Source organism: Salvia hispanica, chromosome 2 (genome assembly GCF_023119035.1).
Source record: "Salvia hispanica cultivar TCC Black 2014 chromosome 2, UniMelb_Shisp_WGS_1.0, whole genome shotgun sequence".
Lineage (NCBI taxonomy): Eukaryota > Viridiplantae > Streptophyta > Magnoliopsida > Lamiales > Lamiaceae > Salvia > Salvia hispanica.
This window is the reverse complement of record NC_062966.1, coordinates 14135014-14159280: the sequence shown is the minus strand read 5'-3', so window position 1 is coordinate 14159280 and position 24267 is coordinate 14135014. Positions and strand designations below refer to the sequence as shown.

The window sequence follows — 24267 nt, the reverse complement described above, 5'->3', positions numbered from 1 at the left end:
TATAAAAATATGACTTTATCGCATTTAAGGTGGATAACGATTAACGAGGTCAGGTTAATCGTTACACCGACGAAGCTACGATTTAGTATTTCATGAAGTACTAAACTAAATAACACACATTTCACGTAATTAAATAACGACATATAATTTAAAAATACTTGAACTTTTCTTTATCAATAATTTATACTAGTAATATATTTAAGGGGAAATTGCAATTTAAATCACCAAGTTTGGTCAAAATCTGGTCTATCCCATAAAGTTTGAAATCCGTTAATTAAATCACGAAGTTTCAATTTTTCTAGTTTTTCTCATGAATCGAATTTTATGTGGAATCTTTGTTGACGTGAATTGTGATTTCAAGATGGATTGAGATTTAAATCACGAAAAAGATGTGTATATAATTCAAAGTGTAATCAAAATGAGTTTGATCTTAAAGTGGGATTGATTTTTCAAGATGACTTTCAATGTAGAGATGCAAATATTCCACTTAAAATTTGACTCATGGAATTAGCTAGAAAAATTGAAACTTTATGATTTAATTAACGGATTTTAAACTTTGTGGGATAGACCGGATTTTGACCAAACTTGGTGATTTTCTTATTATTTAATCGATCAAGTTGATAAACAAGATTTGACTATTATTTTAATAAACTTACGAGTGCCAATGGGGATGTAGTAATAACAAATACTTACTCCAGTAGAAAACTTGTTGTATGACAAATTTTAGAAATGAAAATCGAAAGTGGTGATATATTTTTATGTTTTCTCATAATAAACACTTCATGAAAATTGAGATTGGTAGCGAAACAATTTCACTCTCCCCCCACCACTAGTATACTGCAACAAATAACTCTAGCACAAATTTTTAAATCCAAATGTACGAGTGTATTGCTTATCCATTACTCCAAAGTTTATAATCTGGTCTTTATATTAAAACTCTTTTCTAGGCCTGGTTTATGAGGGAAAAAAGTGTCCAATCGGTCCTTATAATTGGTGCAAATATCTGATATTTTAATCAGATAACTATTGGATGCTCTTCAAATCGGCCCATCATAATTTTCAGCATAAATCTAGTACTATGACCTTTTGGGCCGTCAAATATCTCTTTATTATTCATCTCTTTATTTCTTTTGAGGACATCTATTCATTTTCTCAAAACAAGAAAACCGTGAATTGGCTATTTGACCTATTTTTCAAGAAAATCATGAATTTGCTATTTGACCTAGTAGTAGAGTGATCTATATTTGAAGCCAAACATCTCGGATTTGAATTCGCCGTAATAAAGAGTTTAAAATTTTATATTTATTTATATATAAAAAACTAGGAATCCACAACACACGAATGGTTTCACCATGGTAAAATCACTTTGATTCACTCAATAAGGTTAGAAACTCCTCCGACATGAGAATCAGAACCACATAGTACCAATTTAGCGTCGACACTTGCAAGGAATCATAGGATAAGTTTTGCTAGTATGGAACGATCGTAGAAAACGGTCTCACAAGTCACAAAAAGACGATTGAGGAGTTGGTGTGTGAGGATAATCATTTAAGTTACTCCTCGATAATCGTCTCTCTCAATCGACAATCAAGACTCACGATTAGAGTGGAGTGGACACAGGGCGTCAGTCGAGCGAGGGTATGGTGAATGAGTGAGCTAGATAGGTTGACTCATACAACTATTTAGACCACACAAATAAAGAAGTAAATAGGTCAAAGATAGTATATGGGCCATAACATCACAATGCGCTACAAGTTCGATCAATGGCTACAAGTCACAAATTCGATCAGTAGAGAAACTTATCTTTTGAGGAACGATCATATGCGTAGCATATACTCCCTCCGTCCCCCAATAATTGTCCACTTTGGTTCCGGCACGAGTTTTAAGAAACGTAAAGGAAAGTGAGTTGAAAAGTTAGTGGAATATGAGTCCCACTTTTATATATTAATTTTATAATAAAATGTGAGTAGAATGAGTTAGTGAAATATGATGTCTACTTACTATTTATGGTAAAAAGTGAAAGTGGACAATTAAAAGGGAACGAACGAAAATGACAAAAGTGGACCAGTAATGGGGGACGGAGAGAGTACATATTAATATACGTTTGTGAATTGTTATATACAAGTGTCACTCATATAATTATATTATGATATGTGACCTATGCATATATTATTTAATTAAATATTAGCTATAAGTTACACTTACTTTTGATTAAATATATACCAATGTAATTTGAAATTAAGAATCAAAACTGCAATACTAAAAATTTGCAATGATTATATCAATACATATATGCATGCAACTTACATTACCGATTCAGTCACTTTAATTAGATTGCTTTGGAGGGTCATCTCTTGGCATGGATTATAACACGACATATATGAATGCAAATTACATTACCGATTTGAAGCCTTGGAGTGCTATATGTGATCTAACCTGCAGATGCAATTGCCCTTGGGAGAGTAGGATGTACCTTACTAGTTGAAGGTGTAAAAAAGACAAGATTGGAAAGAAATGCTTCATCACCATTAAATTGTTGCACTCCCCAGATAGACAGTTAGAGATTCTCCATATACTCCTTCAGCAGATTGATAGCAATTAGATTTTCTTTCACAGTGGAATTCACATTATTAGAAAGTGTCTACCAATTACCATATCCCACAGACTTTCCTTTTAATTCTTCCCGGTGTGCATTTTCTTCTTCCTGCCAGCGTACTTTTTCTTCCTCCCGACGTGCCTTTTCTTCCTCTCCGTATACTTTGTAGTGAAATTCAGTATCACATTGTACTTTAAAAGTTTGTAGTTGGAGTCTTCCACTTCCTTCATTAGAAGCATAAGGATTACGACTCTTGTCAAATTTGCAACAAACAGAACATCAAATATTTTTTTTTCCTTTGTTGTTAAGAAAAACTCTAGTGGAAACTTAGCTTTCAACAAGGTAGCACTTCGAGAATATATGGGGCACATGGTTGTTAATTAATCGCAAGCAATTGAAATAAACATGAAGCAAATACCACAGATTAGTGAACGTTATAAAAATTAATCTTACATAGCAACAACCACCGAAGGAACCACATGGGGCCAAGCCCCCGCTGGCAACAACCACCGGCGGAATATCCCTTATACGACTTATTTAATTTTTTAGTTCCGTCTCTACCCACAACAAATTCAAATAAAATAATATAATCCAATCACTAGCGACTGATTGATACACAGATCTTATAACGTCAACTTTATTACGGATGCAAATCAATCCAATGAATTATTGAAAATTCAAAACCAAAACACGCAGCAACAGAAAACTAAAAGACACACATCAACCTTAAATAAATCAATAGCGACGGAATACAAACACAACAAACACGCGGTGCAGTGAATTATCACTAGACCTGTGGGAGGATGCTGAACTGGCTGATTCAGTTGATTAAACGGCGGATTCGGGTCAACCACGGTGATACTAGGAGAAAAAGGAGAAAAGCACGATAAAAGGAGAGAGAAAAGTGGTGAGAAAATATCTGAGTGGCATAACTATCTTTATAGTATATATCACCATTTTTTTGAAGATGGTCATAAGCATCTATTTTATACTATCATTATTCCTTAAAAAAAAAAGTGATATACAACTATATCACTACGGTATACCACTATCTTCACTTGAAGAATCAAGAAATTGAAGAATGAAGAAATGATTTACACAAGAATAAAAGAGATTTACATACCTATAAAAAAATTGATTTACGTACATAAAAAAATAATCTTACATAGCAACAACCACCGATGGAACCAAACAGAGCACTGCACTCCAGCTATTTAGCAAATCCACCGCCTACTCTCTGTAATTGAAAATTGAAGGACGGAGATGACAACAAACTTATTTCTTTTGGGCCAATTATTTTACCGTTGGGCTATTTTTTATTAAATTGGTTGATATAGTACTACTAATAAATTACTGAATTCTTTGGCCTTTGACACACATGCTGGGGATATGCAATATCCTCCAAGGAAAGAAGTGTCTGGTTTCAATTATGACATGCATACGGCTTGTTACAATACTGTTTTGGAATATGGAGTTACTCACCCTATTCTTCAGAATGTTTTGAAGAATAATGTTCATGAGACAGAGTTCATTCAAGTATTAAAAGGAGTTGTTCGGCCTTTAGAAAAGATGGCCTCGTGTTTAAAGTAAGTATTAAATTTTGTGTAATAGTAATATTTGTTTTGAAATTATTCGGTCTTTCGAAAATGTATTCTTAGATTTTGTGCTTTACAGTTTTGCAGATGTTATGAAAAGCTTATTGGAACCTGAATGTGCACTAACATTCCGTGTCTTTTGGATTGACGACGAGGGAACAAGGAATGTCAACCGCGGCTATTGGGTTTGCTTCTATCGATCCCTCGGTCCGTATAGGGGTGGCCTGCGGTTCCATAGCAAGATGAATCTTAGTGTTGCCAAACTTTTAAGTCTTGAACAACTTTTTCTTTCTTTTTTCTTGTTTTTTGTAATTTCATATAGTAATACTCTCTCTGGCCCACTTTAGGAGTCCAGGTTTACCATTGTTAGGTGTCTCACTTTAGGAGTTACGGTTGACATATTCCAAAAGTGGTAGTAGGCACCACATTTCACTAATCTTTTTCCACTCACATTTTATTATAAAACTAATATATAAAAATAGCGCTCACATTCCACTACATTTTTTCACCAACTTTCCTTTATATTTCTTAAAACCATTGTCAAACTCAAATGGGACACCTAAAGTGGGTCAAATGGAGTACTATTTAAATACTTAAATGTACTCCCAAAATCCTTCACTCTTAAGTCACATTTAAGATTAATGTATGAATTGTGATGTTTATTATAGATGAATGATGGAGATTATAACTTATGAATTTTTTATTTCTAAAAATTTGTAGGAGTAGTTTATTTTTTTCTTAAATTTGAGCTACTTTAAGTTTGTATCAAATTCGAACTACAAGTTTGTAGTTAATTTCTTTGAAACAAATAAAAAATAAAAATAAAAATCTAAAATCGGGTCAGGATACCCAATTTTTCGGGACAGTATACCCGAGTCAGATATTCAAGTACCCGAAATCATTTTCGGATCGGATATCCATGGGTACCCGATTTGACAAGCCCAATCATAGATATTAACTCTTTTTAGGCCTGGTTTACGAGTGAAAAAAGTATCCAAATCGGACCTCCTAATTGGTGCATATATAATCTAGCCCAAATCTTGAATAAAATTCATTGTTTGACCATCGCACATATATTTTCTTTTATTACAGAAAAATATATTTTACATATTGTTTGTCTTGTAATCGGCCCATCATAACTAAGTAAAAATTGCAATTTTCAGCTATAAATTAGTACTCCAAATTTCTCTTTATATCTTCCTCTTATTTTTCTTCTTTTGGGGACTCTTCATTTTCTCAAAGCATCTCCAAATTTTCTAAAACAAGAAGGAACTGTTTATATGTCATATTTTAGAAACAAGAAAAAACCAATAATTTTAAAATTTGAATCCACCATAAGAATGAGTTTAAAATTTTATGTTTATTTATCTATAAAAAAATCAGAAACCCGTAACACACGAATGATTTCACCATGGAAAATCCTTACAGAATACTCGGGACACTTTGAATCACTCAAGGAATGTCAGAAACTCCTCTGACATGTGAACTGAAACCACATAGTACCAATTTAGCGTCGACACTTTTTCAAAGGATGACATTTGTCAGGACCTTCACCGTTTAAACTCACTCAGTGTATTGAACGATTGGTGTGTGAGGATTGTCATTTAAGCGACTCTTTGATAATCGTCTCTCAATCGACAATCAAAGACTCACGATTCGAGTGGTGTAGACACATGACCTCAATCGAGTGGGGAATGGTGAATGAGTGAGCTAAATAGGTTAACTTGGACCACACAGATAAAGTAGTAAATGGGAATGTGCTACAAGTTCGACCAATGGATGGAATATACTATGAAAGTTTTTTAGGATTTAATAGTTTTACTAGGAAATACACAATTTCGATCATTTGAGGAACTTGTAACCATTATTTATGTAGCCTAATACTTCCTCTGTCCCATCCTAGAAGTGAGACATTTCTTTTTCGATGCAAAATTTTATGTAATGTTATTTTGTGATTGAGTAGAATGAATAAATCAAGAGAATGAGGTCAAAATTGAGGTCAAAATTGAGGGAATGCTATCTTTATTTTTAGAAATGTATTATTACTTTTCAAAAAGGAAAATGTGTGACAATAGGATAGAGGAGAGATGATAATAATTGGCGCTCGTGAATTTTAGTGGAGAGATAATATTAATTGGCGCTTACGACTTATACATATATTAATATTTAATTAAATATTAGCTGTAAGTTACTATTTACTTTTGATTAAATATATCCCCATATTTGAAAGTAAGAATAAAACCCGCAATTAAAAAAAAATTATTACCAACTGAGAAGTGACTAATCGTGTAATAGATTTATAAATTATGCGTTAATTATTAGCAAATGACATGGATATAAAATCCCTTTTCGTAGGAAAAATATGTAAAAGTAAAATCCCTGGAACAAAAAGCCAATCACAAGAAAAATGGACAATTATGAAATACTAGTAGATTTCATTTCAACATTAATTTCATTTCAACATAAACACATAAGGTCATACTCGTTTCAGTCTCTCAGGAAAACAGAGCAGAGAGAGAAGATCATCAGCTGCAGTAGATTCAGCTCTGCTTGAAAGAACCCGCATCATCCAATCGGATCGGATCTAGCTCCGACGGGTCTTGTTCTTAACGAGCATCTCCCGAAGCTCGGCTGCGTCGATCTCCTTGGCGTGGTTTTCGGGTCGGTAGTATCCGGTTTTCGGGTCGGGCACCCACGAGATCTTACCGGACTCTTCCGATCCTTTCTTCAGCATCACGCTCGGAGCCCTGCCCCGCAAGCTGCTCTGCGATGCAGCTGCTTGTGCGAATCCCCTCCTGCATTAAAAAACAAATTTCACTCATACTTATATTTGTTCCACGATAATTAACCAACAATTACCAGATTGATTATAAATAAATACCTGGAGATGATATTTGAGAGTAGAGCAGAAACAGTCTTAGCGTTGGAGAAAGAGCGAGCCATTTTTGTTGGGGTAGAAATGCTGCAGAAAATTTTTTGTATTCAAAAATCTTCTGCAGCGGCTCTCTATTTCTCTTGGGATTACTTTGTGAGTTTTAGATGAGGGTGAGACGCCTAATATATAAAGGAAAAAAGTTAGGGTAGAATTGGAATTTCAATTATGAAAATTGAAAACTGGATATTTCAAGGAGCCCGCTGGCTAAAGTCGGCATACTTTCGTAACTATCAAACTTTTTTTTTTTAATTATTACATGTAAATTTATTATATTTATACTATTAATCTAATAACCAATCTATTCTAGCAATATAGTCTCATTATATCAATCATCATATAAAGTGTGAAATACTACACTATCACCTTATAAATTAGATTTTGATAGTGGTATAAAAAAAATTCTAGTACAAATTATGTGAGATTATATGTTTATAATTAAGTAAATAAAGCTACAAATGTTTAGTTTATTCGACGAATCTTGATCATTACACCAACTTACTCAAGTTTTTATTTAACTCATTTTTATCTGTATTTCTATCTTATGAATATATTTGAATCAACTTTACTAAAATTTGGGATTAATTATTTCAAAAGTTATCTTCTACTACTTTGCCGGACGTTGCGTGCAATTTAAAGAAACAAAAATTAGTGTAATGGAGTGGTAAGTAATTGTTATGTTTGTAGAGTATTGATGCACTTGGCGCCACTTGCAGTAACCAGAAAGGTAAACTTTCTTATTTAAGGCATTTATTTAAGTTATTAATACTCGATCTGTTCGTAAAAAATAATATTTAAAATTATATAAATTTTAATATATAATTGATAAAGTAAAAGAAAGACGGAAAGAAAAAGTAAAAGAATAAAAATTTCTTAAATAGAATTAATATATTTTTAAGGGACATCGTAAAATGACAAATGTGGTCTATTTTTAAAGGACGGGATGTAGTATATTAATAATTTACTAATGAGATTCAAGATTGCCCATGAATAAGTTTTTGAGTGATTAGAGCAAAATTCGTTTTGAGCTCTTTATTTTACCAAGTTCATAAATTGTGTATTTTGCTAATATTCATGGAAAATATATTTCATTTACCTTGAATTGCTATGATTGGTAAATTGATGTTGCATATATAGGCGTCTAACTTAACTGCTAGCAAATTTATAATATTATTTTTAATGATAAAATAGAAAGTGAAATATGGAAATATAAGTTGAATTGGTCACCTTGACTTTGAAAATGAAAGTAAGACTTTTTTCGGCGTCAATGAACTTTCCTCGTGAGTGGCAATTATGCTGATGTCAGAGGAAGAAAATTTAATGGTGGTCGAGGAGATGCCAGAATTCGGAACGACACGTGTCTCTATTATTACATCATTCCAATCTAAACCATTCAAATACAGTAAATTTTTGGTAAAATCTCAATTAAGTTTTATAAAATTCCGTGAATGATTAGTATGTATAGTGGTTAATGGTGATGGCTCTCAATTAAACCTTTAATTCACATCTTACTTCAACTTTCATTACCTTACTATTTTCATTAAATTGAAGAGCAAATGGACCTAACACTCATCCTTTAACTTATTAACTTTCATAAAATTATAGAGACATGATAAAAGTCGGTGAAAGATTCACTAAAATTTAGCAACAAACCAACAATTTGATACCACCGATTTGTCCATTTGTCCAATTAGTACTAGTTAATAAGATTATCTTTCTGATAAGCTCTGTGGTGAGCAAACAGCCAGCAACGTGTTTGGGAAAGAACAAACACAACACATTATCTTATCATAGATTATTGCAATTCTTAATTCAAGAAACAATACCAATAATTGAACTCCAGATTCTCATTACAAGACGGATGAATAATATTCTACTATTTGCAATAAAAATATAGTTCACTTTTATCATTTTGATTCATCTCACAAAATTTATTTCTTTTTTTTAGAGTTCTCACCATATATTACACTATTATTTAGGTTTATTATCCATAAATAATATTTTAATTATAATATTTTTATATTTCTCACACCTATCAATTTTGTATTAAAATTATGTACCCAAAATCTCTATTTAGAGAGAGAAGGAATATAAACAAAGAGCGATATGATGCATTTTAGTTGTAACATTGCAATGTTACATGATGTTTCTGATGTGATAAAATAGCAATGTTATACATGGAGTAGATTAAATGAAAATTGAATAAGAAAATGAATTTGAGCCGGGTAATCTTTTTAAATTATAAAACCTCTTCTTTAGCGGAAGGCAACCACTTTTTAGTAGTTAGTGAGGAATGTTAATATAAACTAAAGATTGAACGAAGGCAAATAAAATGAGTTTTGTATTCTTTGATAGTAAATTCTTAATTTGCCTTTTACGAAAGTGGAGGGGATAAGTTCGACTTAGCAAGTGGCTATACGTTATAGACATACATAATTAATGTTGACAATAGTATACTTTTCTTCACATTGACGTTTGATCCGTAATTACTTTATTTTTCATATATGCTTGAAAAACTGTGACTATACTGATCATTAAGTACCAATTACTACAAGAGAATTTCCTAAGTTTTGATTTTATTCTTATCACAGTTTTTGAAGGAAAAATAACAATAAAATAAAATTCGATTGATTGTCAGTGTGGTTTTCATAGATACTCCAAACTGTCTTTATCACAGTTTTTAGTAAAAATAATAATAAAATAAACTTAAATTTGAGAACAAAAAAAATTTCAAGTGCAACGTCTCAAGGAATATGGAGAAGCCCTTTTTGTAGTTTGGCTTTATAGACTACCAAAAGACATGTTCCATGGGGATGAAATTAGGCCAAAAATACCAAACTAAGAATATGAAGCAAAGAGGGTAGTATTATTTATAACCATCACTAGTTGCAAGATTTTAATACTTTTTGTGGCTCTTCATGAATCATGATCATCCCACTTGTGGATTAAAAGGATTCAAATTTAAATGCTAAATATGGTGAAGAATTGTTTGTTCTTATTACGGATATTTTAAACGAAAATTACCATCCATGAGGCTAATATTCACACAGTCTGAATTCTGAAAGCCTAACTATATTATAAGATGTGACATGCATCATGATAGAGTATCAAAGATTCATGAACTTATAATAAGATAGATACACGAATCTATTCGATTAGAAACTGTAACAAAATTGGAGAGAACTAGTTTGTCCTTATCTACAAAGGGAAATGGAATTGAATAATTTTGTTGTGGGCCCATGAACCATAATGTATCATGCTATATTTAATAAAAGTTCTCTTAATCTTCTAATTGACTTGTCTCCTCAATCATTATTGAACAACATAGATGCTAGGTAAATCTATGTATTTTGATTCGATCAAATCAGTTAATCAAATAGTCATTGTAATTGAGAAATTGCAACTTTTGACTACAAACCTCCCACTTGGGCAAGTCAATAATATTTGGGATTTCGTGGAAATAGCATAACCAAAAAATAATCATTTTCTTAAATATCGTATTCAATCAAGCTTATGATATAACGGGACTAGATGGAGTAGTTCATCAATCCATAGTTAGAAAGAGGAAAATATAAATTTAGGACTCAGAATGGTTGAAACTTGATAGTATCAGTCTCAAGTTACAAAAATTCATGTTTTTTTTTATAATTATTTTCTATAATCATTTTAATTGTTTATTCAATTTAGTTAATGAAGAAATTTTTATTGAAATTTAATAAAAATTGATTTCAAATAAAAAAGACTCGAATCGTATTTTTAGTAAGTATTTCAAGAGACACCTATATAGTATTTTTTTAGATACAAATATCCTCTCTTTTTTATAAATTTCTGTTTCTAAATATCAATAGAAACATGACTTCCACAACAATATTGGAAAATTAGATTCATCTATTGGGCCACACCGTGCAGTTGGAGCTGGACTGGGTTTAGGCCCAAGATCTAAGGCCCATTGCAAACAAAAGATGAGACAAATGCAGTAGCACTGTAGAGTCTAGACTCAATATGTAAAACATGGTGTCCATTTAAAGCTCTTCAAAACCATCTTCATCTCCTTCTTCTTCTATCCTTTGAAACTCTCTTCTCCATAATTCCATCTGCAAGATTTTGAATCCCCAGTCAAACACATATAACCGAAATCAACATGAGAATGAAAAGCTCCCCGGCAAACTCAAAATGAAACTCTACACGTTATTTCAATATTCAAAGTTGGTCACCTGATCATCAGAGAACTGCAGCTGCTCTGCAGCAAATAGTATCGTTTCACAGTCACCGAATGATGATTCTTTTCCGAGGTCTCTTGCAACTTTGTCATGCTCAACGATCTCCACCTTTAGGCCGTGGCTCACAAAGAGCTTGTCCATCCATTCTGCTGTTGTGGACTAAAATGGAGGCAAGGAACAGATTATGATCTTCTTGGAGAGGCGACTTCTCCAACAAAATTAAAACTTGCTCACCTTCGTGCCAGTCTCAGTTTTGACTAACCAGCTAGGGAGTTCTCCAAAGATAAAGGATCCCTTCATGGCTAACGCGCTCACAATGCTCAAAATATCTTGAAAGTTGGACAAAGTAACTACTGGAAGTCCCTGCAAGATTACAAACAGAAACCACCATCACGTAAAATTTCAGTAAAGACGTTGCTACGAGATATTATCTTTAATGATCATGGAAAGAATTCAATCCACCTGAAGAACCCACAGACTAGATCTGGTGCCGTTGTATCCTTTACTGCGTAGAGCTTCTTGAATGTCTGAGGTTTCTGATGGGACATGTAAGAGCAAGCACCTTCTTGGAATCTTGGCACCAACCTCTAATAGTTTAATTTTCATGAAAGATAAATACTGTCACCACACGCTCGAATTCTTGAGCAGATATTAAAAGTCACAATTTCAAAGGAATTAACTTGCATCAAATTTCAATAATCACCCTCAATGCCACGAAACTTAGTTAAATCATCAGTCGTATTACTATAAAAAATTGTGGATTGTTGAACAAAAAGAAGATATGGATGCTAGGAGATACTGAAATCTTGTGAGTTTAATTGGCAGACCTTCAAGCTTCTGAATAGATTGTCTAAATATTATATCCGGAGAAACATCAAATAGTACTGTCGATGCAGGCCAGTTAAGCCTATATGGCCGGGTGTCCATTCCATCCGTCAAGAGAACAATCTGCAACAAGACAACAGACTACATGACTTACAACTCATGCGAAAAAAACGGTCTTCACATATGTTGATGGCCATCTCTATGTAGAATCCAAATCACCACACAAATCCACCCAAGCAAAAACTCACCAATCAAATGTATGATTTTAAACCTAGAATCCCAACATTTGCTTCACCTAATCTAAGCTCTTTAGGTGTGTGTTAGACTAGGAAATTACCATTAAATACGCAGTGGGAAGCGACCAACATCATTCTCTAAGAATTCTCGATAACCAACAAGACAACATTGAGCCACAATGGAACAAAAAGGGTCAGGAAATTACACATGTATAAGATACCTGCCTAAGTCCATCGTCTTTTTGCATTGAGGTGATGAGTTTGTCATCAATAAACTTGGTTGCAAGGCAGTGCTTGTGCAAGTTTTGATTCACATCCATTTCAATATCAACAGACAGAAGGCATCTGATGTAAGGGTCCGTGAATAATGGATCTGCCCAAACATAAACAGTCAGCAACTTAACCAGCAAGTTGACTCAACATCCACAGAATTCCATCACTCATGCCATCACTTTCAAAGTATTCTATCCATGTAGTTTTGAGAGTGATACTGTTAATTTACAGAGAAGAATACTCTTTCTGAGCATTTGAGGTGGGATTTTTCAACCATGATGAAAGCTCGTTGACAATTATTACTTTCAACCCCAAAACATTAGACATAATACAGAAACAAGTAATCCAGCTATTCACAGACAGGTGTTCGAAGAAATGCCCCAAAGAAAATCAAGCTAAGAGAGCAGCGTTTCTTCCAGCGAATAAAATACACACACACACACAGCATGCCTGGACGGAGGGTCTCCTGGAAACGCAGGGAAGCGCGGTGGAGCGCCGCTTCGGCATTGTTGAATTTGCAATTTAATATGGGCTTTGTAGTTTTCTTTGAAGCGAGAAAGAGGTATGGCGTTGGCCTTGGCCGTGGAAGACAACTACTCATTGCTAATAATTTCATTCTCAGCTATTTTCTACCATTTCCATAGTTGCCCTTGCCTATATAACTCTATTTTACCCTTCCAATTAAAATATTCATTGCTACCAATCATTTCTTAGTACATAATTTAATTAGTTATGCAGATCTGAATAAAATGAGATCGATTAATCGAAGTAGGGTAGCATTCCATGCAATAAATTTCCTTTTTTACATTGTTGTTGATAAAGTAGTGGAGTAGTAGTATGCATTTCATAGCCCACGGATGAGCTACACTTGCTCAAATAACACCTGAAACTCTTAAAGATGATAATGTAACAAAAATAAGCCACAGCATCATAAAATAAATGCTAGTGATCCACGCCCAATGCCTCGGGCCACCGAGCTCCGCACCCAACGTCAGACGTCTGAACACCAGAACAACGATACAGCCTACCGACGTTGCAAAGAACATGAGCAAGGAGAAGCTTAGCCCCCCTACGTTCTCTATCCTTAATGGTTCCTTATACGCGATGTAGTTGTACGTCGTGTTGATGAGCCATGGCACACCAATGCCAACATATATATTCACCGAATTGCTGCATCAATGCAAGCAAATCCGTCTATAATTTACAGATAATGTTAACAGATTCATGAAATTAGATCATCTTTAGTGATTCACCAGTTAGAGATTTTGAAGGAAGTTGGGGGGAAATATTTGAAATCAGAGGGAGGGAGAACCTGCAAGTGATGTTAGCTATGGCAGAATCTGCTGTTATCTGCCGCTCTGCAGCAATCTTGCTAGCAACTAGATCGGGCCATGACGTTCCAGCGGCTAAAGCTGTTAATGCAATGGTGTATGGAGGAATACCTGCATATAGAAATTGCTTATAAAGTTATTAGCATAAGAATACGATAGAAGTTCTTAAACTAACATGTATGTACAGATACAAACCTGTGACACAGCTTATTAGATCTGTGAGCTTTGTCACAACATAAGCTATCCCAGCAATGAAAGCTAGAGAGAAAAGAAATGCAATCCATCCGTGGGCAATCTGATACGGAGGCACAAATGCGAACAGTAATTTCCATGGTGCAATGAGCAGCTTCCAAAAGGCCTTTACAAGGGAGAGGCATGGACTGTTTAATTTCCTTGATTCTGCTGTCTCCAACTGTTCAAGGAAGAAAGAATATTCAGAGAGAAGAAAGAAAAAGAAAGAGACAAATGCCAACATAGGCAACCAAGAAGGTTGAATTGGTATGTTTTCGACAAAATGATTTGATGCATCATCTAAATAAAAGAATCTGGTGCAGAGAGATAGGCACCTAATTAGGCAAAAATGATGTGGCATGTGCATAATCGCATATATTTGTTCGAGGTGGATAGGACGTTGGCAAACAAAGTGGAAGGGAGAAACTTAAAGAGTAGGTTGTTGACCACTTCCCGCTATTATACTAGTGTTTCCATAAACCACATACACAAAGTACAGATTAGGCTATATAAGGCCAGATAGATTACCGTGACAGCATCAATAAACTGCCTCTTCCAGATGGAGGCCAAATCATCTTTCTGAGGAATGTTGTCTTCAAGAGATTGTTCTGAGGAAAATTAAGCAATGCCGGTATTATGTAAATTATGATATGCAATGCCTTTAGTTTAAGATTTGAATGTCTGCATTTATAATGCTCCCGTTTGATTAACTCTGGGGAAACAAATCAAAGTTCTACATCTGATATCCTTGAACAGTCAAACATCATGGCTACACTAGTGAAACCATAGCTCTCATTTCATTCTATACAAACACAATCGTGCATGCACAAGCTGCATTTCACCATCTGGAAAATGACATTGATCTAATCACAATTCTTTGTGGTTAGTATATGGTCTTTAACAAAATCGGTTGCAACTAAAGGAGCAAAGGTAGTAGATATCTTTTTTCATTAAGTTCCAGTACAGGAAAAAGGAATGCATGGGGAAAATGATAATCAGGAAATAAAATTCATTAACAAGGATTACCTTCGTTACCAGAATGGACAGAGTATATGCCAGCTATATTCTTGTTTCTAACTTCATCGCCTTCATGTATTCCCGAGTACATATGAGGTTCCTCATCTCCTCTCCTGCACCGGGGAGTTTTTTCTGGTACCCAGTCTTCTGGCCTTTCATCTCTTTTCCTAATTAACAAACGTGATGGAAAGAACAGAACATGGATTTGTTTATCCTTGATGAGAAAGGAGGTAGTAATATAAAGCACACCAACCAAAGACCTACATGGGCAAGGAAACGAATGGCCAACGTTTATCTTGAGCATAGGCATGCGTAAGCAGAAGACCATATTGCCCTACAGTGAACAGAGCTTCCCAGAGAGTAATCACATTTGGAGTCCACACCTGCAAAGTTAAGGTTATTCTTCAAAGGGAAGTTTGTGATCTAAAATGATGAGTATGTTATATGAAAACTAATGAGAGAGAGTATTTGAAGTTTCGGCGGAGTAGTCAAATAAATCTATCACATTAGAAGTCAACTCCCAATTTTTGAGTCTGTTCTGTAGTGAATTGATTTCAAAGACAAAAAATATGACCTTTAGTATTATGTATAGCCAAATGTAAGCCCAGAAAGACCAAAAAAGCCCTACAAGCCATACTCCGATATCTGCTATCTTTTTTAGTTCTCCAGCTTTAGGAACAACGACACATACGGCATGGATGGGAAATAGATCAAAAGCAGCAGAACCAACAAGTGTTCCTGGACCTAAACCTGTTCAAAAAATTCAGAGGCAGTGTTACTATTCCAAGGGAAATACGTGAGAATCAAGCCAATGCTACATAAACATTTGGTGACATATTGCCGGATCTGCTTTCCTTCCAGAAGCAAGTACATACTCTATACAAAGCCACAACTAACTGTGCATGAATCTGTCAAAGAATCCATAACCTATTAACTAACAGAAAACGAAAACATTCTCATAATGTTCATGGTATATAATTGGTATCTCAGAAGAGTAAGAGTTCAATAAACTACTGAAAACGATTGATATCCAAGCTATGATATATAATTGGAAATAAGTGGTGTAAGTGCTCGAGAGAGGGAATTATGAAATATCACAATTATTAAAAACCAATTTGGAGAAAAAGAGACATTTAAGATTTCACAGTATATTTGTTACTTAATGCTCGGTGGCATATAAGGTTCTGTCACAAATAGAAGAAAGTTAAAGTTGTAAAAGAGGGCTGGCAAACCTCCAGCATATAACTCTCCAATATTTCTTATGGCATCAATTGTTGCCAATGAAATCTGAGGAAAACTAGTTCCAAATGCCAACAGCGCGATGTCAGCTACTGCATAATTCCAAACCTTTTTGTTTCGAATAACTTTAGTATTAGTAGTAGGATCTATCTCTTCCACAGCTCGAGAATGCTTGACCACAGTTTCCATGCAACGGAAGAAACGATCAGTAATAGCTGATAATCCAATAAAACAGTAGGCAAGAGCCAGGAAATATAAGAAGCCCCTCAAACCAAGGCCAAGCGTGGTCTCAAAATGGAAAAGCAAATAAAAAGGGCATTTCTCATGGCCAGAGTTATTGGAACCTCCATGCATGCTCTCCGAACTGTTACTATTTAGCGGGGCCATCTCAACTGAATAAACAGTTCAGTTTTCACAGCATCAGTCTTTTCCTCATTAATACCTAGTGTACACTGTACCTATAGCTGTATATATTCACATGAAAAATCAGGATATTAATCAAGAGTTCAAAATGACATAAAGTTGCATCGCATAGTTTACATAGCATGGACATGGAGTTTATCTTTCCCCGAATTAGAGCTCAGACTCCACATAGGGAGTTGGGACAAGATGCCTACCATAAAAAAAGAGAGAGATCACAACCGGAGCTAACGTGTATAAAAAACTGATCCTTGTGATATGATTCTCCACCGCTCCCTATCAAATATACCACCATAATTCATCTATATGCACTTGGATATCACTTTCTCTATCGTGGAAGACACTTAATTTAAATTTATCACAATAACTAATCTTGAAAAAATGCAGTTACCAACAACTTCACCAGACGAAGTTCCTGAAAAACTGTTTCAAGTTACACAAGGCCACGCAAAGACTGCTGCTAATAACAACTTAAATACAAGGATTGCAGCTTGTGCCAACAAAAAATTTAACTCTCGCGACAAACATCTGGAAAAAAAAAAAAAAAGTAGGAAAATATACCTGTCAAAGAATTAATGCGCCACCAGCCACAGAAAACGCACGCTTTACATATCAGATCATAGATCGACGGCCTTCAATAGACAGGGCCCCACCACCAGTCCACCAGTCAAACTCATACGTTCAGTTTGACTGTGCCCATTCGTCTTCAAAGAGCCCAATTATTGCGCAAATCAACAAACAGCAAATGCAATTGCGCGCCGAAATCCCAGAATTTTTGGGGAAGCGAAAAAAAACACAGGGTCAGACGACGGAAGAATAGCGAAAACTAAAAAGCGGCGACACCGGAAAACGGAGACTTGGGGCGGATTCGCGGCGAGAGGATCTGAAAATCGGCGGGTGGAAGAATATAGGGGAATGAGAAGAGGAGTACTTATTTAAGTGGAATGTGGAGTTTGGGAAGCAAACGTGCATGGACTGATATAGCTATCTGAATTCCATATCGATTCTCTATATGTATATAACATGTGACTTCACTCTCTTTAAATCAGGTGACTAGGTTAATTTCAAAAAGCAACTTTTTTAAAGTCTCACAATTGAGGTTGCATTTACATTTGCTAACTCAACAATAATGATTGCATTTCCTAACTCAATAATTGATAACTCAACAGATGGGATTGCTTTTGATTACTCATGAAAATAAATATCACCTGAATTTTTTTTATTGACAAAGACTTGATTGGTCTGTTTGTAGACTTTTATTAGAGTTTTTTTTTTTCGGTAAAAATGACTGAATATTGTACAAAAGTGCCTCAGATATACATTGTACAAGGACAATTTTTATAGCTCACTTTATTATTTTTCTCACATGACATATTTGCAGTACTTCATGAAAATAAATTATATCAATATCTCTAGACTAATCTTCAATTCATTTGATGTACTTTTTTTTACTTTTGGTATCGTACTTACCATTTTTTGTCATTTTGATCTTTTCAATCTTTAGGGAAAATTTGACAATTTTTTTTTTTTATTTTCATCTATTTTTTCTCTTAGTTCTCTCTTATCTTGTCATTTTCTCTCTTAATTAATAATTTTGTTTTATACTAAAAGGTAAACTATTGTTTATTCATCGAATTTTAATTAGATTCCTCATAAAATTAACTTCAATTGTATATTCTTTTTGGTAATTACATTATCATGTACAAAGACAGTTATGTTTTTTTTTTACCACGGCACTTTGTGCGGCTACTGCATGTTATTCTAATGTGTAAGTGCAACTAAGCTGTGTTGAAATTTTTGCAAGACATTTGAAAATTCTTATTGTGGAATACTACAACTGAGCATTTGTTTCATTTTTCCGTTCCGGATAGGATTAGTCACAACTCACAATACAAATGGTATAATACTGACAAAATTAACCGAACCACATTACCAAAGTGGAATTAATTTTTGTCAAACAAAAATATTACTATAACAATGACTTTTCTATCTTTGAAAATTTCGGTGCTACCCACACTAATCTTAACTTTTGCCACCAATGCTAATTTCCGCCCTTCTTAGAGTCGAATGGCCGTTTTTAAGGGGTCCGACAATAATTTAATCATAATTACAAATTTTAATGAATAACATGAGGCAATTAGAGCACTGCTAATAAATGCGAATAGGCTAACTTACGTTGTGGATATCTAGAGGCATTAAGCTACGGCAAAACAATTACTACAACCTGGCTGATTGGGTCACTATTTTTTAAAAACTGGAGTCAAATTCTATAAAGAAAGAAAGTGTTAGATGGAGGTAACTAGGTAAGAGTGGAAGGGAACTTACCCAACCAAGCAAAAGGAACGCATCATCGAAAAGCAATCACAGCACCAAATCAACAACTTAGACAAATAACTAAACCCAAATTAGGAAACTGAGTTGGGTTAGTATGCTCCAATAAAGAAATCTGAAAAAAAAACCCAACACAACAAACCAAAAGCCAACTTAACTGAACCCACAAAATTATATACAATCAGTGATATTAGAATTTGTGGGAAATGATAGTGGCATGCAATTATGTAGAATAAAAAGGGATATTCTCTCATCAAAATTCAATCTCATAAGCAGTCTCAATCTTAGAAAGAAGAAAGAACAAACACAAATTGATCCAAAAAAGTGGTTTTGACAATTTTGAGCAAGCATGAAATGAACATGAAACTTAATCTCTCTATACTTAATCTTCGTCCTCGCCCTCTTGCTCAGCAATGTTGAAGTAACGCAGTTCGTACACATTTCTGTCTTTGTTGGAAGAAATCACACGAAGCCAATCCCTCACATTGTGCTTCTTCAAGTATTTTTTTGTCAAATACTTCAAGTACCTGCACAACAACAAGGGGCACAATCTTTTAACCAGAAAAGAACCTAACCACAAAGTGTAAACACACACACGCCATTCTTTGAAATTATTCACCCTATGATTCAACATTATATAGTCCTATCATTCGAATAGAGAATTACAAATTCCACATTTGTTCTGAAATTTCATTCAACAAAACTTCATATGAATGCTAATAATATCCCCAATATTTCAATCATCATTCTCTCACTTAGTAAAGGGTAGCTGCATTGCTAGGGGAGCAAATCAGAACGAACACAAAACTACGAATTCAGTTGTTCACAACTCATAGATATAGCAATTGACGCATATCCTAAACACCGCTCACAACTAAACATATTAGCAATCGACGCATATCTAACTACGAAGGAATGGATGTAACGTATGTTTTACCTGATTCAATATTTAACTATCTCAATGAGCTCATCCAAATATGCAACTCGAAAACATTACACAAAACAAAAGGTTAATTAACCTACCTTTTGGAGAAAGCGGAATCAGCTGTGACGGTGATCTTGCTCTTTTCACGGCTGACAGTAACGGAATCGCCAAGGGCACCAGCTTTGCCTCCGACCTTAATTCTCTCCTGCAAAAACTTCTCCAGCGAAGCGATCTCCATGATCTTGTCGTCCACCGGCTTCGTGCAATCGATCACGAAGGTAACCCCCTTCTTCTTCCCACCCTTCGACGCCGCAGCCGCCGTGACTTTGCTCATCTTCGCACACTTTCTTTTTCTCCTGCAAAAATCAACCAGAATTACAACAGATCGACGCACGAATAAACTGAAAATGGAAGATTTCACTGAAAAGGTCGCGCATTTGCTCACAGGTAAATCGAACGGCTGAGTACGTGAACTGTGTGTAGAGAGTGGGTGGGGAAGAGAGATAAATGGATATATTAGGGTTTTTTAGTTTGTCGAAATGGGCTTTAGGGTTTAGGTTTTTGATCCAGATTGAGAGAGTGAAAATTGAGTAGCTTGGGCTGGGCCTCGATGTTGATGTTGATGTTGATGTTGATGTTTGAATGAAAAATGTATTCATTCATAAAAGAAGTAAAAATTGCAAGTTCGCATAAAATATTTTGATATTTTAAAAAGTTCAAATAAATGCTTATTTCTGCATAGTTGTATCGAATTATCTATGTTTATAAACGTTGAGTATGGAGTGAATCGTTTCTTTCTATTGAATTTAGTGTATTGTTTTTTTACCTTACACATACACGGATACACCCACTATAGCGAACAAATAATAATGAGCAGCTTTTTTTATCAATGAAAAAAATACTCTAAATCATAAGTTAATTCACCAAAAAGATAAAAACATTACATCTGTACGTATCATAGTTAAAACAATATAGTGGAACCGAAAACAACAAACTACTCCATAAAATTTACAAGTAACAAAAATCAATTAGCAGCATTGTAGGGATCAGACCGCTTAGGATTCACTAATTACCGGAACCTCTTTTATTGATTGAGTCTGCATTAGCCTACAAGTGCATTCCTATCACCAAAGAACACAAAGTTCATTAGATAGAAGATGCCAGGTTGCCTAACAAAACACCAAATGGTAAACCAATTAGTTTTGCCAGGACTTAGATTGCCTTGTGACTTCAGAGAGTCAGCAAAGGTCTTTCCCCCGAGGACATGCAATGCACATGCTAACCAAAATCAAAATGCAACTTTTTGATGCATGATATGACAGCTTATCCACAGGAAGACATTTGGTACCCATATCAAGCTGGGTTATGATCAGATATGCACCTTTTGTAAAAGAACTTCACCTTTTTCTTCAACAACATCTCTAATGAAATGGAACCTAACATCTATATGCTTTAGTTCTATCATGGAAAACAGGATTCTTACGAAGTTGAATGGCAGACTGACTATCAGAGTATAACACAGGAGCAGATTTAATAAAATTGAGTTTGGAGAAAACTCCCTTTAACCAGATTGCCTCCTTCATAGCCTCTGTTATGGCTATGTACTCTGATTCTGTTGTAGACAGAGCTACAATGTGTTGGAGTTGTGATTTCCAACTAACACAAGACTTGCAAACCTGAAACACATAGGAAGTTGTGGACTTCCTCTTATCCTTATCATTTGCATAGTTAGAATCAACAAAACCACACAACTCAACACCTTGATCATGCTTAGAAAAACACAAACCATACTTAGAAGTATTTTTCAGGTATCTAAGCAACCACTTAAGAGCTTCCCAATGCACTGGCCCAGGGTTAGACATGTATCTACTCAAGCAAGAAACAGCATAGGCAATATCAGGCCTAGTACTAACCATAAGATACATCACAGAGCCAATAGTATTAGAATAAGGGACCTTTTGCATAGCTTTCACCTCAGATTCAGTTGTAGGATAAAGGTCCTTACTCAACAAAAAATGAGCAGCTAAAGGAACAGAAGCAATTTTAGCACCTAGCATATTAAAATTCTCAAGAATCTTTTGCACATAAGGTTCCTGATGAAGGACCAGAGAAGAGGACTTTCTATCCCGAAGGATATTGATCCCCAAAATCTTTTTAGGATCACCAAGATCTTTCATGTCAAAATTTTCACACAAAGCACTTTGCACATGTTTAATAGACTTGATGCAAGGACCCATAATAAGCATGCCATCCACATACAGCAGCAAGAACACAGGCATTTTATCAAGGTTTTTCACATACAAACAGGCATCAAAGGTACTCCTAACAAAGCCTAACTTCTGCATGCATGCATTAAACTTGATATTCCACTGCCTAGGAGATTATTTAAGACCATACAGAGCCTTCTTAAGCAAACACACATGATTGACTGAGAGGCACCGGGGGTAAAGGCACAGGATCAAGTATTATTGACAAACAGTGGATTTCTTCTTGCATAACTTTAAACCACAAATCCCAAAACTTGGACGCTTTGAGCTTCTTTAAATGACTCAGATTTATTGATTAAACACATTAAAAATGACGACTAAATTCACAAAGAACCAAATCTGCTCGAGGTTTTACCAACAATTCTTACTCTATCCCTAGTTAAGCGATAATTATTGGGTTGTGGCTCACCATCCCAAAAACATTTTCATGAGTCGGGGGTCTTGGTTTTCCGGAGAACGGGGTATAGGATCACGGGTTGATAGGGGAAAGTTCCACCACCTGTCGCTCGGTGGAAGCATCAACGCCACCAGGACTCCACCTCACTTGAGGGGACCTCTCTCAGATTTGCACTCCCTCACTAAGAAGGTTAATACGAGGATAAACGAGGACACAGGAGCAATAAGAGAAGTCTTAACTCGTGAAGATGACAGCCTGAACAAACGAAACTGGGGTTATCACAACTCACACCTATAGCCATAACACCATCGGGATAGCCAACAAAAACACTTCCTTGACCTTGGGTCTAAACATCGATTTTGAATGAATAAAAGCACTACGCTGAAACGCCACCCAGGTGTGACATATTGGTTTTTTCTACCCGGTGAAAAGCATCTTCGGGGCATACGCCGCCCAGAATATGAAGGGGATATTTATCAAATAACAAGCGTGTAAAGGGCTTCACCCCAAAAACTTTTTGACAAACCACTTTTGAATGACACTTTGACCTTTTAAAGTAAAGTCTGATTCGTCACTCTCGTGACACCATTTCTTTGAGATTATGAAATAGTTTTATGTCTCCTAATCCGAGGATTTTTGACACAAAGAATCCATTTGAACATTGCAAAACTTCGAGGCCATTATGTTTGTCCTAATGGTCAGCACGTCAAACTCAGTTTGATTTTGCTCAATTCATTCTCGATTTGAAAGGTTTGAAAAAACATCGGACTTATGTTTAAAAGAAAACACCAACTTTTTCTTGAAAAAATCATCCACAATGGATAGAAATACAGATCGAGTGGGTAGCCGAAGGCGGGGAGCTGGCGCATCATCACGAGTACTCTTTAAGGCAGGCAGTAACATTTTCGGTCAGGGTGGAAAATGACACCTTATGTTTTAAAGGGAGTTCTCTCCAAACTCAATTTTATTAAATCTGCTCCTGTGTTATACTCTGATAGTCAGTCTGCCATTCAACTTTGTAAGAATCCTGTTTTCCATGATAGAACTAAGCATATAGATGTTAGGTTCCATTTCATTAGAGATGTTGTGGAAAAAGGTGAAGTTCTTTTACAAAAGGTGCATACTGATCATAACCCAGCTGATATGGGTACCAAATGTCTTCCTGTGGATAAGCTGTTATCATGCATCAAAAAGTTGCATTTTGATTTTGGTTAGCATGTGCATTGCATGTCCCGGGGGAAAGACCTTGCTGACTCTCTGAAGTCACAAGGCAATCTAAGTCCTACAAAACTAATTGGTTTACCATTTGGTGTTTTGTTAGGCAACCTGGCATTTTCTATCTAATGAACTTTGTGTTCTTTGGTGATAGGAATGCCTTGTAGGCAATGATGAAGCAGCAGTAGACCAAGGCTCTCCCCTGTTTCTCCAGAAG

General features: G+C 35.2%; 4 protein-coding genes across 7 annotated transcripts; all 4 read right to left on the bottom strand.

Annotated features, from left to right (window-relative positions):
* Positions 1-6606: 6606 nt before the first annotated feature.
* Positions 6607-7233, bottom strand: LOC125203309 (protein SENESCENCE-ASSOCIATED GENE 21, mitochondrial-like). The gene is made up of 2 exons (XM_048101624.1): positions 7073-7233; positions 6607-6986 (listed from the first exon to the last, which is right to left on the bottom strand). The coding sequence occupies exons 1-2, from the start codon at positions 7132-7134 to the stop codon at positions 6776-6778; spliced, it is 273 nt and encodes a 90-aa protein (XP_047957581.1). The 5' UTR covers positions 7135-7233; the 3' UTR covers positions 6607-6775.
* A 3616-nt stretch (positions 7234-10849) lies between these two features.
* LOC125206047 (O-methyltransferase 1, chloroplastic) lies at positions 10850-13413 on the bottom strand. The gene is made up of 7 exons (XM_048105330.1): positions 13128-13413; positions 12626-12777; positions 12171-12291; positions 11806-11930; positions 11578-11706; positions 11338-11502; positions 10850-11217 (listed from the first exon to the last, which is right to left on the bottom strand). The coding sequence occupies exons 1-7, from the start codon at positions 13291-13293 to the stop codon at positions 11146-11148; spliced, it is 930 nt and encodes a 309-aa protein (XP_047961287.1). The 5' UTR covers positions 13294-13413; the 3' UTR covers positions 10850-11145.
* A 23-nt stretch (positions 13414-13436) lies between these two features.
* On the bottom strand, positions 13437-17978 carry LOC125206046 (magnesium/proton exchanger-like). Of its 4 annotated transcripts, none has more exons than XM_048105329.1 (10): positions 17477-17978; positions 17113-17191; positions 16489-16959; positions 15831-16006; positions 15521-15639; positions 15266-15423; positions 14768-14847; positions 14204-14420; positions 13990-14119; positions 13437-13847 (listed from the first exon to the last, which is right to left on the bottom strand). In XM_048105329.1, exons 3-10 carry the CDS (start codon positions 16880-16882, stop codon positions 13550-13552), a joined length of 1572 nt encoding a protein of 523 aa, XP_047961286.1. In that variant the 5' UTR covers positions 16883-16959; positions 17113-17191; positions 17477-17978; the 3' UTR covers positions 13437-13549. The 4 variants fall into 4 exon arrangements, with proteins under 4 accessions (XP_047961286.1, XP_047961285.1, XP_047961284.1 ...); XM_048105328.1 differs by lacking the exon at positions 17477-17978 and adding an exon at positions 17307-17415; XM_048105327.1 differs by lacking the exon at positions 17113-17191.
* A 1496-nt stretch (positions 17979-19474) lies between these two features.
* LOC125203698 (60S ribosomal protein L22-2-like) lies at positions 19475-20752 on the bottom strand. The gene is made up of 3 exons (XM_048102108.1): positions 20617-20752; positions 20270-20527; positions 19475-19773 (listed from the first exon to the last, which is right to left on the bottom strand). Exons 2-3 carry the CDS (start codon positions 20503-20505, stop codon positions 19629-19631), a joined length of 381 nt encoding a protein of 126 aa, XP_047958065.1. The 5' UTR covers positions 20506-20527; positions 20617-20752; the 3' UTR covers positions 19475-19628.
* Between the last annotated feature and the right edge of the window lie 3515 nt (positions 20753-24267).

Coding starts and splice junctions, on each gene's coding strand:
- LOC125203309 (XM_048101624.1), bottom strand. CDS start 7,134: ATGGCTCGCTCTTTCTCCAACGCTAAGACTGTTTCTGCTCTACTCTCA. Junction 6,987..7,072: donor CTCTCAAATATCATCTCCAG/GTATTTATTTAT, acceptor TTTTTAATGCAG/GAGGGGATTCGCACAAGCAG.
- LOC125206047 (XM_048105330.1), bottom strand. CDS start 13,293: ATGAAATTATTAGCAATGAGTAGTTGTCTTCCACGGCCAAGGCCAACG. Junction 11,931..12,170: donor ATCTATTCAGAAGCTTGAAG/GTCTGCCAATTA, acceptor TTAAACTATTAG/AGGTTGGTGCCAAGATTCCA. Junction 11,503..11,577: donor AAACTGAGACTGGCACGAAG/GTGAGCAAGTTT, acceptor CCTCCATTTTAG/TCCACAACAGCAGAATGGAT.
- LOC125206046 (XM_048105329.1), bottom strand. CDS start 16,882: ATGGCCCCGCTAAATAGTAACAGTTCGGAGAGCATGCATGGAGGTTCC. Junction 15,640..15,830: donor GGCTATACATAATACTAAAG/GTCATATTTTTT, acceptor TTAACTTTGCAG/GTGTGGACTCCAAATGTGAT. Junction 14,848..15,265: donor TGTCCATTCTGGTAACGAAG/GTAATCCTTGTT, acceptor AATTTTCCTCAG/AACAATCTCTTGAAGACAAC.
- LOC125203698 (XM_048102108.1), bottom strand. CDS start 20,505: ATGAGCAAAGTCACGGCGGCTGCGGCGTCGAAGGGTGGGAAGAAGAAG. Junction 19,774..20,269: donor GATTCCGCTTTCTCCAAAAG/GTAGGTTAATTA, acceptor GTTGTTGTGCAG/GTACTTGAAGTATTTGACAA.